The 18,898-nt window shown below is 38.6% G+C and overlaps 1 protein-coding gene across 1 annotated transcript; it reads left to right on the top strand.

Annotated features, from left to right (window-relative positions):
• Window positions 1-949: 949 nt before the first annotated feature.
• LOC122986986 (NACHT, LRR and PYD domains-containing protein 12-like) lies at window positions 950-17,290 on the top strand. Its single transcript, XM_044358559.1, has 10 exons — window positions 950-1,537; window positions 2,194-2,476; window positions 3,640-5,533; window positions 7,331-7,504; window positions 8,189-8,362; window positions 8,834-9,007; window positions 10,295-10,468; window positions 11,174-11,347; window positions 15,238-15,411; window positions 15,539-17,290. The coding sequence occupies exons 2-10, from the start codon at window positions 2,203-2,205 to the stop codon at window positions 15,669-15,671; spliced, it is 3,345 nt and encodes a 1,114-aa protein (XP_044214494.1). The 5' UTR covers window positions 950-1,537; window positions 2,194-2,202; the 3' UTR covers window positions 15,672-17,290.
• The last annotated feature ends 1,608 nt before the right edge of the window (window positions 17,291-18,898 follow it).

Raw genomic sequence — 18,898 nt, 5'->3', positions numbered from 1 at the left:
TCAGTGAAGAGAAGCACACAGCAATTACTCACGTTATGATTCGCTGACCTCAGCAGTCTTATGTGATCCATTTTATTGTCCAGGGATCGTACATTTGCCAGCAGGATGCATGGTATGGCTGGGCGAGTTGGTCTAGCCACTAGCCTAGCCCAGATACCTCCACACTTGCCCCTCTTCTGCTTCCTCGTGCACCGCTTGCGGCGCCTCCTTTCCGAGGGGGGAGCAGCAGTCGAGTCCGGTGTGGTTGCAGGTCGGCGGAGTAATCCGAGCTCCTCTATCGACTCTGTTTGTGCAGTATCCAAAGTGTTGTAAAGCTGGTTCCTGCAGATGTCTAACAGAGTCTGTCGACTGTACTTGTATTCCAGCGTAGACAGATGAGACGAATACGAAAAACTTCCGGACAAACACTTACTAACAGAACAAAATACCGCACAGTCGGGACAGCGAGGGGCCGCTGCGTCTACACGTGCCGCCATAATTTTATGAGTGAGTGTCTTAAGATCTTATGCAGCAAGTTTAGCCATCTAAATGTAAAGTGGCACCTGATGTGTTTAACAAAGCACTGCAGCTCATAAAATGTCTGTAGACAATACGGTCAAACTACATGCATACATTAGACACTACAAACAAATTGAATTTACAGGAGATAAATGTTCAGGATGTTCATCATATTCATTCAGAGTTTACACATTTAGAAGTTTAAATCTCTTTGCTCTCACGTATGTTTTTATCTGTAGATACAAAAAGAAGCACAGACCCCACGGTCATAGTGTCTATGTTATTTTTTGTTGTTGTTTTTTTTGTTTTTTGGTATTTAAACACATGTTCAGGAAAATGCCGTAATAGTACGATATCACCTGAAATGATGAAGGCCTTAAGGTGGGTTCAGCATTAGCAGTTAGAAACTAAAGGCCCAATTCTCACACAAACGTCTAAACTGTTTCTTATTTGCATAACAGAAAATGCTCCAAAAGGTGTTGAAAACTCTTAATACAATCATCAAAATCACGGACTGAACCTGTTGAGTTTATTGATCTTCTCTGTTGTCACAAAGAGCTCAGAGACATACTATCAACATCATTAGTTAGGACTAGAATGTCATTTATCATAACTAGAGACAGACAGGAAGGATGAAATACAATGAAAAAGCATGATATTACAGGAGGATAGTCACTGTGTTTCACTATAGTTTCACTCATTTTTATTGGAGAACTGCTAGGCTTACAGATCATGTATAAGATCACTTCCTTGACAGTTTTACATTCAGCAGATTTAACAGTGGTTCAATTTTTAATTAATGACTTAATTACATATGTAGCCTACTATTAAAATCCAATGGTTTGTCCTTTTTACTTTCACAGAACAAAAAAACACACAAGAGTGCACTTTGAGAGACGACCTTCATTTTTAGGTACTCTTGGTGGACAGCTTTAACACCAGCGTTAACGAATCAACCAAAACACGTGAACACACCAGAGTTCACAGAACCACAACAAATGGGTTAGTTGTGAAAGCATAAGACTAACTGGACCTTGTGGTGAGATTGCTTTGTTGACTGCTGTTTAAGATTGAACTTTTATTGTCAACATTTAAGCCAGAAAAATGTAAATTTTAAAATGTACATTTCCATGACAACTGAGAAAACTCGATCTGATAGAAAGCTCCAGAACAGATACTGAGTAGACTTGTGATGAGACATTTTTATTGAAGATTCTCTTGAGTTTCTCTGAGCCAAACCGGGCTTTTTGTCAAATCAGTCAGATCCAGTAGGAACACAGAATAAGTTTCTACTGGCAGACAGACAAGGACTTTTCACACTACATATTTTTAGCCCAGGGCTAAAAAGCCCTGAAATGACGCATGACTACTCTATTTTACTGTAGCCTTGTTTCATACTGGCACCTTTTAGCTCCATGTTTAGTCAATTTTCAGGGGATAACCCTGCAAACTCAGAGCTAACCAGGCCCTGGTGCAGGGCCAGCAAGCCCTAGGCTAAAGGCGGGGTTAGCCCATGGGGTTAGCAATATGCCAGAATTGTGCCAGTGTGAAAGCTTTCTTAGCCAGGGGCTAAAAGCTCCCTTAACCTGGGGCTAAGAAGGTTCTAAGAATGCTTTTAACCCTGGGCTAAGTGCAGTGTGAAAAGCCCTAGAGAAACAAAACTGTTCTCTTATCAATGTTCTGTGATTTTACCAGAGAGCCAAGATGACAAAGATCATGGACCTCCTCAACATTCTGGATGATTTAAGAGACAATGAATTTGAGAACTTCAAGTGGTTCCTGAAGTACGAAAAGGTGGGTGACATCGAACCCATCAAAGAGAACCCACTGTCAAAGGCAGAGAGGCGGGACACGGTGGACCTGATGGTGCAGAAATATGAATTTGCTGGAGCGGTTGAAGTGATCAAGAGCATTTTAAAGAAGATCAGCAGGAATGATCTGGTGAGGAAGTTGCCAAATGTCGGCTCAGGAGCAGAAGGTCAGTCACAGTGAGAGACAAACATGAAATCACATCCAGACAGCAGATCTGTGAGGAGAAACTGTATCTTTATATTTTTCATAATTTTAGATACAGTCCAAACTCATCTTTTTTTCTTCAGGTTCTGTGCTTCAGCACATTCAATTTAAAATAAAATAATTGATACTACATTAAAGTCTCAGCTTTATAGGTTTACATCAACATAGAAATATGAACACATAGTGCCTAAATTGCAGGGGTTCAAAAGAAATGGGACAGATACATATGAAGTCAGACTAAATGATCATATGACGACAGACATAACAATGCAAACCGTAAATCTGGTAATATCTCCCCCACTGACCAATAGACACTGGTGGCTCTGAGACATACAATACATCCTGGAGGCTGGTTTCACACTGCGTGGGTAATCTGGGGGGGTCGTCATTGGCTCATTGAAAGATTGTGGATGCAACTGTGGAAAACATGAATGAACTCTTGTCAGGTGGGCAATGATTTAATTCTGACGGGTGGTCACCACAAAGTAACCATTATTGGTTACTGTAATCAGGGTTGTAGAGAAGCTTTGAGTTTTACTGAATGAAAAGTGTGGTACAAATTAAATGTGTTATTTTATTATTTTTATTATTTCCCCGAGTAGATTTCTCCTAGAGATTGCTAGTGTCTCTGCCATGCACTCAACAAATCAGATAGGGAAAGTGGAGCAACTGAATAACAGGGGAGACCATTGCACAGAGTGATTTATCCTTGTTTTAAAGTCTAACTAAAATTTAAACTAACACAAAGTTCCCTCTAGAAATCAAGTCAGTTTCCACCTCTTAACATTTTACTGTTTGTTGAATTCAGACATATGCACATTGTGAGAAAAAGCTCTGACTCAGACACAGAGCAAAACAGAGCAAAAAGTCAGGTCTAACACACGTCTTCTATCACTAATACTGATAAAAAGGAAAGGTATGCTATACATAAGAAAGATCAATGTAGAGGAGAAATATGATGACTGATTTGTTGCTTGTACACACATATTTACAGTAACCAGGTTACAACTGTGTGTATTAACACGTTCCCCAATTACCCACGTAATTTCTCTGAATAACCTGGGTACATAAGAACATGTAAACACACTGATAAATGTTCACATTTATATTTTTCTTCTCTTTCAGAAGATAGTGGTCTGCACAAGGTTTCAGATATATATAAGTTCAGACTGAGAAGGACATATCAACATGTGACTGAAGGAAATGATAAAGCAGGAAGTAGAACTCTCCTCAACAGGATCTACACTGAGCTCTACATCACAGAGGGAAAGAGTGAAGAGGTTAATACCCAACATGAGGTGAGGCAGCTTGAGACAACTTCCAAGATGGAGACCCTCCATGACACTCCAATCAAGTGCCACGATATCTTTAAAGCTTTACCTGACCAACATAGACACATTATCAGAGTCGTTCTGACAAATGGTGTCGCTGGCGTTGGAAAAACCGTCTCAGTGCAAAAGTTCACTCTGGACTGGGCAGAGGGCTTGGAAAACCAAGATGTCGATCTGGTGATTCTGCTTTCATTCAGGGAGCTGAACTTGATCAAAGATGAGCAGTACAGTCTTCTCATGCTGATCCATGATTTCCATCCAATATTACAGAATGTCACAGCAGAGAAACTCGCTGACTGTAATGTTTTGTTCATCTTTGATGGCCTGGATGAAAGCAGACTTTCATTGGATTTCAAGAACAGGAAGGTTGTGTCTGATGTCACACAGAAGTCATCAGTCAGCGTGCTGTTGACAAACCTCATTGAGGGTAATCTGCTTCCCTTGGCTCTTGTCTGGATAACTTCCCGACCTGCAGCAGCCAGTCAGATCCCTCTCACATATGTTGACAGGGTAACAGAAGTACGAGGCTTCACTGATGCCCAGAAGGAGGAGTACTTCAGGAGGAAATTCAGTGATGAAAAGCTGTCCAACAGAATCATCTCACACATCAAGACATCCAGGATTCTCCACATCATGTGTATGATCCCAATCTTCTGCTGGATTACTGCTAGAGTTCTGAAGTGCATGTTGACTACAGACCAGAGAGGAGAGCTGCCCAAGACCCTGACTGACATGTACTCACACTTCCTGCTGCTTCTTTGCTGGACAAAGAGGAAGAAGCAAAACTATGATGAGGAACATGAGACGAGTCCACAGGAGCTGACAGAGGCTGACAGGGATGTTCTTCTGAAGCTGGGGAGGCTTGCGTTTGAACATCTGAAGAAAGGAAACATCATGTTCTATAAAGAAGACCTGGAGCAGTGTGGTCTTGATGTCACAGAGGCCTCAGTGTGCTCGGGAGTTTGTACAGAGATCTTCAAAAAAGAGAGTGTGATCTTCCAGAAAACAGTCTACTGCTTTGTTCACCTGAGCGTTCAGGAGTTTCTGGCTGCAGTCTACATGTACCACTGTTACACCAACAGGAAGGCAGAGGTACTGGAGGAATTCCTGGTAGAGGAGTACAAACTCAGGCAGTCAAAACCAAAGTCTTTCCTTGAGAAAATTTCTGCTTATTTCAGAAACAATGACAGGCATGACCCATCTGACAGTAATCATAATTACCCATCATTGGATGACTTCCTGAGGAGAGCCATGGAGAAATCTCTCAGAGATGAAAATGGCCACCTGGACCTGTTTGTTCGCTTCCTTCATGGCCTCTCTCTGGAGTCCAACCAGAGTCTCTTAGGAGACCTGCTGGGTCAGACAGAGAAAAGTCCAGAAATCATCCAGAGAGTCACCAACAACCTGAAGAAGATGAACACTCTTGATACCTCTCCTGACAGAAGCATCAACATCTTCCACTGTCTGATGGAGATGAACGACTGCTCAGTACATCAGGAGATCCAAGAGTTCCTGAAGTCAGAGAACAGATCAGAGAAGAGACTCTCTGAGATCCACTGCTCAGCTCTGGCCTACATGCTGCAGATGTCAGAGGAGGTTCTGGATGAGTTGGACCTGAAGAAGTACAACACATCACTGGAGGGACGCAAGAGACTGATCCCAGCTGTGAGGAACTGCAGAAAGGCTCGGTAAATTCAGATGTGCTTAACATTATAAATCAGTGTAGATTAGTAGTTTAATTCTTCAAATATATATAATATAAAATTCTTATTATTGTTAAAATAATACTCTACTTGTTTATAGCCAAAATAATACATCAATTATATTTAGTCACAGATGTTGTTGAGCTGTTTCAAATGTTGTTAGTGCAAATAATGTTGATTTTTCAGTTGGTTGTGTTTAGCTGTTAATGAATGCAGTTATTCTATTTATTTTTAGTAATTATTAATGGATTTTACAGTTTTTTCTTCTATTCATCTTCCTTTGGGTGATGGAGGCATTGTTCAAACCTGGTAAAACAAATAAGGGACTTTAGAGGTTGTGGTGGTTGTGATACATGTATCAGTATTTTTCAGTTATCAGTAGGGATAGGCATTTCAAGAGAAAATACTATTCTATATTCACTAGGAACTATTCGACCGTTCTTCAAAGGTTCCTCACATGCATGTGTCGTAATAAATCTCTGGACCTCAGTTTGAAGAAGTTTCTGCAGATGTCTCAAATCAGCTCACACCTCTTGTCCAACCTCTTCATACTGGCCAATTACACAATTAGAAACTCTTTACATCAGCTATCATTTCCATATTCTTTCTTCTGGATTTATTTTTTTTAAAGGTAATTCTTGCCATTTTTCATCCTTATTTCTTAATTCTCTCTTGAAGGTATTTTAAAAAAATAATGAAATTTAATACAAACACACTTACAATTTAATCCAGTGCACTGAGTGTGATTATCTTTATCATATTATGTGTCCTTACATTAATCACAAGAATTTGTGAGGTGTACATATAATATGACTGGTATAATGCTTCATAATAATAACAATTCCACATACTTCTGCTTAAAACTTATCATATCAATAATCATCGTTTTGCTTTGCATTTTGTTTCCTTCAGCACATCACAAGTCTTTAAAATTATACCACACATGCACAGGGAGAGAGAGAGAGAGAGAGAGACAGAGAGAGAAACTCAGTCACGATTTTCACAACTCTCAACACTCTCAAACGACTATGCATAGTAGTTTCAGACTTGTAATATGCTAGCTTTACCTAGCAGAGTTTGTGCTTTACCTCATTTTTGTTTATTTTTTTGAAGGAATTCCACACAGAACTTTTTGATGGCTGTAGTAGTCGTGTACATGTAGTTGCATGTTTCTCCTGTTTGTACACTAGCCTGTCTCACAGCGCTGTAGTAAATGCTGTAGGTACTGCCCTTGTATGGAAAAGAGCCAAACTGAACGTGCCACACATGTTCTATTGGCACCTAGTAGTTAAAACAGGGGAAAATATATTTTTTTAAGACACGGCAATAGTGACATAAACTATTTGATTTTTATAATTTAATGACTATTCAAAAACTTGAAAATCATATTAGTTATCAGTGAATGCAGTAAAGTTATTATTACATGAGGAGGTTCTACAAATAATATATAATCAGACAAACTGTTTTTACCATTATGATTAAGAGTTTAAAACATGATTTGTATCATTTTCCAAAGGCACTTTCTGAACTAATGGAGAATTGCTTTCATCATATTTTTTTTCTTAATGGTTTCAGAGCCATTTCATAGTGAGCACAGGGGATCAGCAAATCTGATGAAAATTATTTTTGAATGTAAAAACAAAATTAGCTGAACCACTGATGTGAAGAGCAAATGTTAATCAAAATAGGGAATGTCAAACTGTTTCATCATCAAATGCATGAAGTAAATATAAAGTGTCCTCTTTCATGATAACATATGTTGTAATATATGTGTCATGACAGACTTTCTCGCTGTAAACTCTTTGAGACTCACTGTCAAGTTGTGGCCTCAGCTCTGAAGTCCAACCCCTCCCATCTGAGAGAGATTGACCTCAGTCTCTACGCGCAGCAGGATTCAGGAGTAAAGCTCCTGTCAGCTGGGCTGGAGAGTCCACACTGTAGATTGGAGACTCTGAGGTCAGTTCACTCACTGCTGTTACTATTGTTGATCTTAATGTTTACCAACTGAACCTAATTTATGTACTATACATACATTTACATCCATTAAGTTAATTCTCTTTTTTCCATGTTAATTTTTTTACTGTGCAAAATTTAGTCTGTTGTCATAAAAGATGACTGATTCTTAAAGAAACAATAGAAAATGTCCACTCTTAGTTGTTAAAGTAAATTAATGTTCATAATTTTTGGTAAAGCTTCACACCTGTATACAAAAGATCCTCTCGACAAATATCTGTTTAGAATTGATCAAGTTTACTTGCTGAAGGAGAGATATTTCTTTATTATATTCTTTAATGGGTTTTAATGAATAATGTCTGATCATTGATATTGATCCCTCAGAACACATACACACAGAGGGACACAGAGAGAACAATGCAGGTGTTTTAAAGTGTTTTTTATGAATCAGTGTTGACATGAATAGGTGTCTGAATTTTATGGTAACATTTGGATGATGTCTGTAGAAGACTGACATGATGATCCACAATAACACAATGATAAAGTTAATAATGGAATAAAATGACTCATTTTAGAGAAAGGCTCATTGATTAGGATATAGTAATATTGAACTACACATTTAAAACCTGAATGCATCTGATTGGATTATAAATGGATTTTAATCTACATAATTTATTCTTTATTCAGATTGAATGGTAGCATTTTGTCAGAGATCAGCTGTGCTTCTCTGGCCTCAGCTCTGAAGTCCAACCCCTCCCATCTGAGAGAGCTGGAACTGAGTGAAAACAAGCTGCTGGATTCAGGAGTGAAGCTTCTGTGTGATTTCCTGGAGAGTCCACACTGTAGACTGGAGATTCTGATGTCAGTTCACTGATTCTGTTACTATTGTTGTTGTGCTTTATGTGTTAACAACTTAACCTAATTTATGCACATCCATAACTTGTATTCATGAAGTTGTTTTCCGTATTTTCATTTTTAATTGTACAAAATTTGGTCTGTAGTTATAGAAGATGACTGATTCTTAAATTAACTGTAGAAAATGTCCACTGTTAGTTCTTAAAATCAACTAATGTTTATCATTTTTGTTAAAGAGTCACATCTGTATACAAAAGATGCTCTCAACTAATATCTGTTTTAGAGAGATCAATGCACGCGTTTAAAGTATTTGTTGACATGAATAGGTGTCATGAATGTTGTGGTGACATTTGGATGATGTCTGTAGAAGGCTGACATTACAATGATCCACAATAATACAATGACAAAGTCACTCTACTCATTTTAGAGAAAAGCTCATTGATTAGGACATAGTAACACCATTTATTATTTATTCAGATTGGGCGACTGCCGTTTGACAGAGATCAGCTGTGAGTCTCTGGCCTCAGCTCTGAAGTCCAATCCCTCCCATCTGAGAGTGCTGGATTTGAGAGGAAACAAGCTGCAGGATTCAGGAGTGAAACTGCTGTGTGATTTTCTGAAGAGTCCCCACTGTAGATTGAAGACTCTGAGGTCAGACACCACTTTTTACTTCTTCTGTGAGATTAATATGGTGTGAAAATTGTGGTGACACTAAACTGTAGACATAAAGCTGATATTATGCTGATCCACACTGGTAAAGTCTATTCTATAGACTTAGCCTATTCTTCAGTGGTGTGGTCTATTGACTGTGTCAGAGTAAGTGCATATTTAAAGCATTGATATAACAAGAAATCCTACAATGGATAATTCACTCTGAACCTCTTGAACTCTGTTTTTTGTCTTTTATATTTGACAGATTTTAACCTGCATCCTGTTGAGTTTAGGTGTTTGGAGTTTCCATCTTCTAAACTTTAAGACTGGACAAAAAACAGATTTTCCAATTACACATGATTTTTATTTGAATGATTAATAATTGATTCTTGAAATCCAAGGATCAGTCTTTATATTTGTGCCTTTACTCAGTAAACATGTACACGTGAACTGTGTTGTGTGTCAGCAATGATTACTTGTTGTAAATGGTTTGGTTAGAGCAGCATAATGTGTAAAATGTCTACTTTGTGGAAATCGAGTTATTATAATGTGTTATTATAATCTGCTATGTTAGCTGCATTGGGTCACAACAGTCCTGTAAACCGTGACATAAATAGTTTTGGTCTTTGGACCTGCTGCAATTTACGGGACTGTTGTGACTCAGGATGGTCAGCTGACTTTGGCTGTCTTGTAGGGCAGTGGTTCTCAAAGTGGGATCCAGGGACCCCCAGGGTATCCCTGAGGGGGTTCCAGGGGCTCCCCAGCAAAAAGGGGAATAATTTATTTTCACTATAATGCCATCCATAAGAAACACAATGACAGAATGTATGACTATTTTGGTCATGGGTTTCATTCCTTCCTGTAATAAAACATCTAAAAGCAAAAATCTTATCAAATTGGGGTCTGTGGACTAATTTGTATCAGTTTAGAGGTTCTTGATGTGAAAAAGTTTGAGAACCACTGTTGTAGGGGACCTAAAGATGACATCTACAAGAGGACCTCCTCACACTGATCTTATCTGACTGTGCAGATTGCACTGTATTCAGTCTCTCTCTACCTGCCAGGGAGCTAACGCCAGCCTGAGGCTGTCTGCAGGTGTAAGAATGATGTATTGTAAACACCAATACAAACAGGGCAGATTAACCAATGACCAGACCTTCAGTTTATGCCGTCTGTGCTCAAAGTGATAAAGTTGAAACAGCAGGTATTGACAGTCCATTTGTTGCCTTATGGGATAGCATTTATGAACTTTGTCTTCTGAACTGACATCATTTATTCTTTATTCAGACTGAGGTTCTGCAGTTTGTCAGAGATCAGCTGTGCCTCTCTGGTCTCAGCTTTGAAGTCCAACCACTCCCATCTGACAGAGCTGGATCTGAGAGGAAACAAGCTGCAGGATTCAGGAGTGAAGCACCTGTCAGCTGGACTGGAGAGTCCACACTGTAGATTGGAGACTCTGAGGTCAGTTCATTGATTGTCTGTTACTATTGTTGATCTTAATGTTTGACAGCTGAACCTAAGTTATATACATCCATAACTTACATCCATGAAGTTAATTTTTTCCCCATATATTCATATTTTTACTGTACAAAATTTGGTCTATAGTTATAAAAGATGACTGATTCTTAAAGAAACCATAGAAAATGTCCACTGTCAGTTCATAAAATCAACTAATGTTGATCATTTTTGGTAAAGAGTCACATCTGTGTACAAAAGATCCTCTCAACTAATATGCATTTTGAATTGATCAAGTTTACTTGCTGAGGGAGAAATATTTCTTTACCATATTCTTTAATTGGTTTTAATGAATAATGTCTGATAATTGATATTGATCCTTCAGAACACATACACACATAAACACACACACACACACACACACACACAGAGGGACACAGAGAGATTAGTGCAGGTGGTCAAAGTATTTTTATGAATCACTGCTGACATGAACAGTTGTCTGAATGTTGTGGTGACGTTTGGATGCTCTCTGTAGAGGGCTGACATTATGATGATCCACAACAACATAATGACAGAGTCACTCTGTTCATTTTAGAGAAAAGCTCATTGATTAGGACATAGTAATGTTGAACTACACATTTAAAACCTGAACACATCTGATTGGATTATAAATGGATTTTAATCTACATTATTTATTATTTATTTATTCAGATTGAGTCGCTGCAGTTTGTCAGAGATCAGCTGTGCTTCTCTGGTCTCAGCTCTGAAGTCCAACCCCTCCCATCTGAGAGAGCTGGATTTGACTGGAAACAACCTGCAAGATTCAGGAGTGAAGCTGCTGTGTGATTTTCTGGAGAGTCCACACTGTAGACTGGAGACTCTGAGGTCAGACACCATTTTTACTTCTGTGCTGAGATTAATCAATCAATCACTCAATTTTTATTTACATAGCACCAAATAGAAACCTCAAGCAGAACCAGGCTCTTGGTGGGTGGCCATCTGCTTTGACCGGTTGGGTTGAGAGAGAAAGAAAAAGGGGTGGGGGGGGGGGGGCAGAATAACAACAATCATAACAATAACAATAACAGCAGCAATAGCCGGGGAAGGACACCAATAGGACCACAAAGGACCGCAAAGGCTCGGCCTGCATCCCAGGGTTTCCTGTGAGATGAGAAAGCACAAAAAACTCTGAGGAAGAAGCCAAGTTAGTAACATGCATTTATGGTACATGAATGCATACAGATGGGAGAGGAGGAAGAGGAGAGAGGAGCTCAGTGCATCATGGGAAGTCCCCTGGCAGTCTAGGTCTATAGCAGCATAACTAAGGGCTGATCCAAGGCAAGTCTGGGCGGCCCTAACTAATATGATGGTACAGTTGTGGTGACACTAAACTACAGACATAAAGCTGATACTATGCGGATCCACAATGAGTATGTTAATGGGAAAGTCTTTCTTTTCTTGTTCAGTGGTTTAGTCCATTGACTGTGTCAGAGTAATGTTGAGCCACATGTTTGAAACCATCATATAACAAGAAAAATCCTACACTGGATAATTCACTGTGAACCTCTGTTTTTTGTCTTTTATATCTGACAGTTTTAACCCACATCCTGTTGGATTCAGGTGTTTGATGATTCCATCTTCCAAATTTTAGGCCTAAACAAGAAAATAGATTTTCCAATTACTCACTATTTTTATTTGATTGACCAATAGTTGATTCTTGAAATCCAGAGATCAATCTTTGCATTTGTGCCTTTATTCAGTAAACATGTACATGTTCACTGTTTGTTGTATGCATTGGTTACTTGTTGTAAATAGTTCAGTTAGAGCAATGTAAAATGTCTACTTTGTGGAAATTGAGCTATTACAACTTGCACAAAAATCATATTTGAAGTTTAAAAGTAACGTAGATGCTAGCTGCTATATTAGCTGCCTTGAGTCATGACAGTCCTGTAAACCGTGATGTGAATAGTTCTAGTCTGTGGATCTGCCGCAGTTTACGGGACTGCTGTGACAGTCAGCTGACTCTGGCTGTTTTGTGGGAGATCAAGAGATCACATCTATGAGAGGAACAGAATGAAAAAGGGCTCCACACACTGATCTGAGCTCTCGGTTTGTTTGTTAATGAGATATTTCTTCCTATTAAAGGGGAGTTTTTCCTTGCTGCTGTCGTCACGTGATGACTAATGGGGGAATGTTGGGTCTCTGGAAATTAAAGAGTATGGTCTAGACCTGCTCTATGTAAAAAGTGCCCTGAGTTGTGATTTGGCACTATATAAATCAAATTGACTTGACTTGACTTGATATTATCTCTGACTACAAGATGTGAAATCGTGGAAGTTGACTGAACAGAGTGCAGATTGTACTGTATTCAGTCTGTCTCTACCTGCTGGGGAGTTAATGCCAGCCAGCAGCTGTCTGAAGGTATCAGAATAATGCTTTGTCAACACAAATACAAACAGCGCAGATCAGCTAATGAGCACACCTTCAGTTTCTGCTGTCTGTGCACAAAGTTATATAGTTAAAACGGCAGGTACTGTCAGTTCATGTGTTGCATTAAGGGATAGCATTTATGTTTTTTAATGTGCAGAATGATGAAGCCCTTGCAAGTGATGCAGGTCTTGTGTTATTCTTTTTTTAAAATTTGATTTGATTTATTGAATGGGACAGTGTGCAGTTTTAAACATTAAAGATGCACTGCACTGGAGCTATCTCAGAGCTAATTTGCATCTGAAGTCCCCCACAATCAAAACATACAACAACACAACAACAAACAGTACAAAGCAAAACAAAAAAAAAAACAACACCACACAGAACACACCATACAAAATACAAAGCTACACACAACAACACATCACATACACCCACAATGTCAATTAGAAATTAATAATATAAACTAGACTCAGTGGTCAGCTGATTGGTCTTCAGTAGATTTTTTTAATTTGGCCTTGAATGTATTGATTGAACTACAGTTCTTTATATCATCAGGTAGGGCATTCCACTGAGTTGTGGCTTTCACAGAGAAAGCTGACTGCCCAAATGCAGCGCGACAAAATGGTATGGTACAATCCTGTATAGAAGATATTCTGGCAGATCTAATAGAACTTACTGAGTGAGTGTACACAAAGTCACATAGTGGAGGAGGGGCCAAACCATTTAAAATTTTATAAACTAGACACAAATTTGAGAGTAATCTAAAATTGTCAAAGCTCAGTAAATTGTATTTCTCCAGTACCCTACAGTGATGATTATGTATTGGCTTTTTGTCTAGAGTTTTTAGAGTTTGTTTGTATAAGGACCCAAGAGGTTTTATGGATGTTTCTCCAGCCTGCCCCCAACATGTGATGCATAAGACATATGGGAAAGAATCACAGCATGCATAAATATCTTGGCTGTGTCCAAAGCGAGACAGTCATGTCAAGAATTTGCTACGCTGTACTTTATGGTTTTAACTGTTTTAACATGTTAACATGTTTCTTAATGTTCAAATTTGGATCCAGTGTCAGACCAAGATATTTAAAATCAGTAATTGTCAATTTTTTCACCTTTGATGAAAACATCAGCATTAGGAGGTTGTACCATGGTTTTAGAGAAAAACATACCTTTGGTCTTGTTTACATTTAGACTCAGACATGATTGATCAAGCCAATGTGTGATCCTTTCCAATGCAATTGTTAGCTTAGCAGCAGCTAACTCAGCTGTTTTTGCATGTGTGTACACAACGGTGTCATCTGCATACATTTGTAGTTCTACATCATGACACTGGTGAGGGAGATCATTAATATATAGGCTAAATAACAGGGGACCTTACACTGACCCTTGTGGAGCATCCATTGTGCACTTCATGTTACTGGACAGTGTGTCACCAACTTTAACACATTGTATCCTATTAGATAAATATGAAGACATCCATGCCAGTGCTCTAGATGAGAAGGTAAATTTAGAGAGTTTTAAAACATTGTGATTGACTATATCCAATGCTTTACGCAGATCTAAAAATACAGCACCAACTACTCTTCCTTTGTCAAGTCTTGATTTAATTTGCTCTATTAAGCGCAAGGTAGCAGTTTCGGTGGAATGATTTGCTCTAAAGCCAAACTGCATACAATGTAGACCAAAATTGCTTGTATTAAGAAATGTTGTCAGTTGTTCAATGACAAGTTTCTCAGCAACCTTTGAGAGTAGTGGTAGTGTACTTATTGGTCTGTAGTTACTGGCTTCAAGGCAGTTTCTTGCTTAACTGTTTTGCACATGTAGGCCTAAAAATATAGATGTGTCATGTTTTAGTCTTTTTGCATTTTTACTTGTGTTTGGCTGCACAACATGATTTTGTATAGATGGAGCCACAGAGATTAAGAAGTGAAGTTATTGTGTCTTTATTGAAGTAACAGCATGTTGTCATTAATATTAATGAGAGCTCTTTTTCACTGTTTGTATTTGACAGTTTTTAACCTGCACTGTGGACTGCTGGTCTTGCTGCCTCTCTATTTAGTGTTTCTGTTTTTTGATTTATAGTATATATTTAGTGCCTTGGTGATTTTGTATGTTTTTGTCAATAAATTTCATGGTTTGGGTATTTTAAAAGGTTTTAGGGTTTTGCTTTGGGTGAATGGTAGAGTGTTGTTCACCCCATAGGGCTGACTACATGTAAGGTGTAACACAACCTTCTAAACTTCTACATTCTAAACCTTCTTCAGCTCTGAGCAGATAACGAAACATTGAATGATTTAAAGCAGTAACATTGTGTTCTAAAGTGACATCATTTATTCCTTTTTCAGATTGAGTTGCTGCAGTTTATCAGAGATCAGCTGTGCTTCTCTTGCCTCAGCTCTGAAGTCCAACCCCTCCCATCTGACAGAGCTGGATCTAAGTAACAACAAGCTGCAGGTTTCAGACATGAAGTTGCTGTCTGATCTTAAGCAAATTCAACACTGTAGACTGGAGACTCTGAGGTCAGTAGAGAGTTGAAGTCATTCCATGCTGGTTTCAGAAGTATTGTATTAAGCACAGTCAGTATCAAAGCAAATATCCAGTATTTTCTGGAGAACCCCTAACCTTCCCAGTGGTTGTTTTCCTCAGTGAGGCTGTTTTCCCCAGTGAGAGGAGAGTGGTGACAAGCTTCAGGATTGGGCAGAAAGACAGAGAGAGAGTGAGAGAACAGTCGGCCAAACAGATCAGCCAGAAGCTTATTGTGATCATGTGTTTGAGTTGATGTCTTACAAGATGTATAGTGATAGAAGTCCTGATCATCAGACTGTCATACCATCAAATCTGATCTGAAAGTGTTTCTAATTTCAACACTAAAGAATTGATCAGTTCATCTTTGTCAGAGCTCTAAGATCAGTCCGACTGCAGCCTGCAAATCACTGACTCTGATTTCACAGAACCATAATTATGTTTAGTAACCATGTGGTCTTTATACAAACCAAAACCTCTGCTGAAGTCCAGGAATCACAGCAAGTGTTTAGCTGAGAGCTCTGACTGATTGTCATGTGATCATTTAACAGCAGGAAAGATCTTCAAATCCCACAGAAACTCTGTAGCTTTTAAACTTTTGTAACAATTCACATGATAAACAGTCAATCCATCAGTAAACAGATGAGTGAATGTCTCTGTTTCTGCAGTAATGATGTGTTTATGACTTTCAGCAGTTTCATTCCTCTGTGTACTTCAGTGAAAACTGCAGAGTAAACAGACATGATACCAAAAGTCTCTGCAGGGCTGTGAGTGTGGAGCTCAGTGTGTTCACTCCAACACATCAACATAAGAGCTGAAAGGAAGTTGGCTACGGCGCACAGCTGTTCCACTTCTGGTCTGAACAGGACTGAAGTCCCAGCTGGTCTTTATGCTGGATGTGCTGCATCACTGACTGATAGCTGATGAGCCTCACTAAACACTGATTTATGACCTCTGTTGTTTCTTCTTCTCTCATCAGTTGGAAGTGATTATCTCTGTAAGAGTGTGAGTGAACCTCCAGGTGTGTGTGTTGAGAGAGGATCAGATGTATCCTGATTATCCATCTGGACCGGAGTCTGAATCTGGACTGAACCGACTACAAACTGAACAGTTATCTCTGGATTTTGTTGATGTCAGCACTTTACAAATGTGTTATATATGAGCTGTTTGATGCAGAAAAGATTAAAAGAACAGGTTTTATAAGTAAGGCTTTGACCCTGGGCCTATATTTATCGAGTGTTTCAGAATCACACTGAGAGTTAACCAAGGACTAAAACTTATTTATGAAGCAGAAGAGATTTACTCACTCACTACTTACTACTTTCAGCAGGAGAAGGATTACTCCTGGGAGAAAGTGAGACATCGCTGTTTTATGACAGTCAGAGCAGCAAAGTAGAAATAATGATGGCGTGTTGTAGCTTTCTCACAGTCTTGGCTGGAAATGTTAAACAGTGGTAATTTGGTATATTATGTGTATAGGCATGTAACCAGGCAGGTAACTTACAAATATTATGTAACAAAACCATGATGCCAAAATTCATTATAAGATGATATTTAAAACTGTAAAGAAAGCCTGAGAAATAAATGTAGCCTATATGTTAATTAAGGTAACAGGTAATTTGACTCAGCTGTGTGAAATTATCTTGGTTCAGCCACATGGTTTCACAGCCTGTAATAGTGCTGCATCTTGCACATATTGCACAGACACATGTTGCAAACCCTCTCCACAAAGAACATCTTCTCTTCCACTGTCCAATTCCTCTTTCAACTACACCCCAAGTTAACTTCTGTTATCTACATGGTAAATGGACTGCACTTATATAGCACCTTTCTAGTCTTCCAACCACTCAAAGCGCTGTACAATACATGTAAACATTCACCCATTCACACACATATTCATACACTGATGGCAGAGGCTACCATGCAAGGAGCCAACCTGCTCATCAGGATCTGTTCTAATGCACATTCAGACAGACTCACACACCACTGGTGCGGCCATCAGGAGCAATTTGGGGTTCAGACATTTTGACATGCAGACTGGAGGAACCAGGGATTGAACCGCTGATCTTCTGATTAGTGGACTCTACCATCTACAATCTACAGCCGCCTCTTCATGGCTCCAGATTGCATTTCAGAGTCGCTCTGTGTATAAATATTAAAGGTATAGGTATCTAGATTTTATATGCAAAAATATGATGTTAAAATGAATACTTTATATCTCATAATGATATTTGACAAGTCATTTGCATTAGGCTGTAAGTAAACACTGGTAAGCCAATCAGGTGGCTACAACAATGACCATATAATTTAAACTTGTAGGTGAGATAATTTGATTCAGCTGCATGGTCCAGCCCTATCCAATCAGATACTTTACATCTTTTTTTCTAGATTTATGCAGCATCTTGCATGTATTGTACACCACTGCACACAGCGATAATGATGCAAACAGACAGTGGGCACAACTTCATTAAAAACATTAAATTTATCTTCTCCATTGTTCACCTCATCTCCAGCTAAACCTGACTTGACTTATGTGTCCTTACAGGTCTTTTAAATATATCTCTGCCATCAGCCATTTCAAACAGAATAGTTGAATAAATAAAGCCACAATTTGCACAAATGCAGCTTGATTTTCTATAACTTCACACTGAGCGGTGGGAAATGAATTAGTAATGATTATCAGCACAGATAAATATGGGCCCTGGTCTTTACAGTCAGGGCCGTGGATCAACCTATTTGAGGAGCTCAGGCTGATAAGTCATCTTCCTTTAAATCACTTCTTAAAACTCATTTTTATCCAATGATCTACCAATTGTTTTTGATTTATATACTGTACATCTTACATTTTAATCTTATGTCTGTTTTACTGTTTTATTTTCTTCCTGTATGTATGTGTTAGTTTTGTGTAAAGCATTATGTAACACTGGTTTTGAGAAGTTTTATACACTTCTCAAGGGAGGGTTATGGGATGATGGTAGTGGTAAACAAAGACCACATACTAACTGCAGAAACATCTGTGGAAATAAATTAAATTGCAGTGTTTTTATCCAGTGTCAAGCTTCAACTTCATCTATAACATCTATTTTTATTTTAGTTATTTTTTGCCTTTGTGTGTAAATGACCCATATTTTATTGAATCTGTGTTCTTTGTTTTGGATATCTGTGGACTTGTTAGACTTTTTTTGCCTAACCACTGGACCACCAGGACACGTCATCTGAGTTTTTGGTTACGCATTATTTTAAAGGTCCATTATTCTTATAGTTTCTTCTTATTAATTTCTTCAAAGTTATAGATTTCCATTTGTCATTTATTATTGGAAACTTTACTGTCACATATGTTGAATTGTATGTTTTTCTGTAGACAAAACATGTTTGCATGTTTGGCTGACCTGCTTTGAACTGACTATAGGTTATGCTAGCTTAGCAATTGGAATTTGTTAATTGGAAGTGTATCAATTGAACACTGTCTTTATTTTACCTTTA

Source organism: Thunnus albacares, chromosome 1 (assembly GCF_914725855.1).
Source record: "Thunnus albacares chromosome 1, fThuAlb1.1, whole genome shotgun sequence".
NCBI classification, from domain to species: Eukaryota; Metazoa; Chordata; class Actinopteri; order Scombriformes; family Scombridae; genus Thunnus; species Thunnus albacares.
This window is presented reverse-complemented; position numbering and strand designations above follow the sequence as displayed.

Coding starts and splice junctions, on each gene's coding strand:
- LOC122986986 (XM_044358559.1), top strand. CDS start 2,203: ATGACAAAGATCATGGACCTCCTCAACATTCTGGATGATTTAAGAGAC. Junction 10,469..11,173: donor TGTAGATTGGAGACTCTGAG/GTCAGTTCATTG, acceptor TTATTTATTCAG/ATTGAGTCGCTGCAGTTTGT. Junction 15,412..15,538: donor TGTAGACTGGAGACTCTGAG/GTCAGTAGAGAG, acceptor TGTTTTCCTCAG/TGAGGCTGTTTTCCCCAGTG.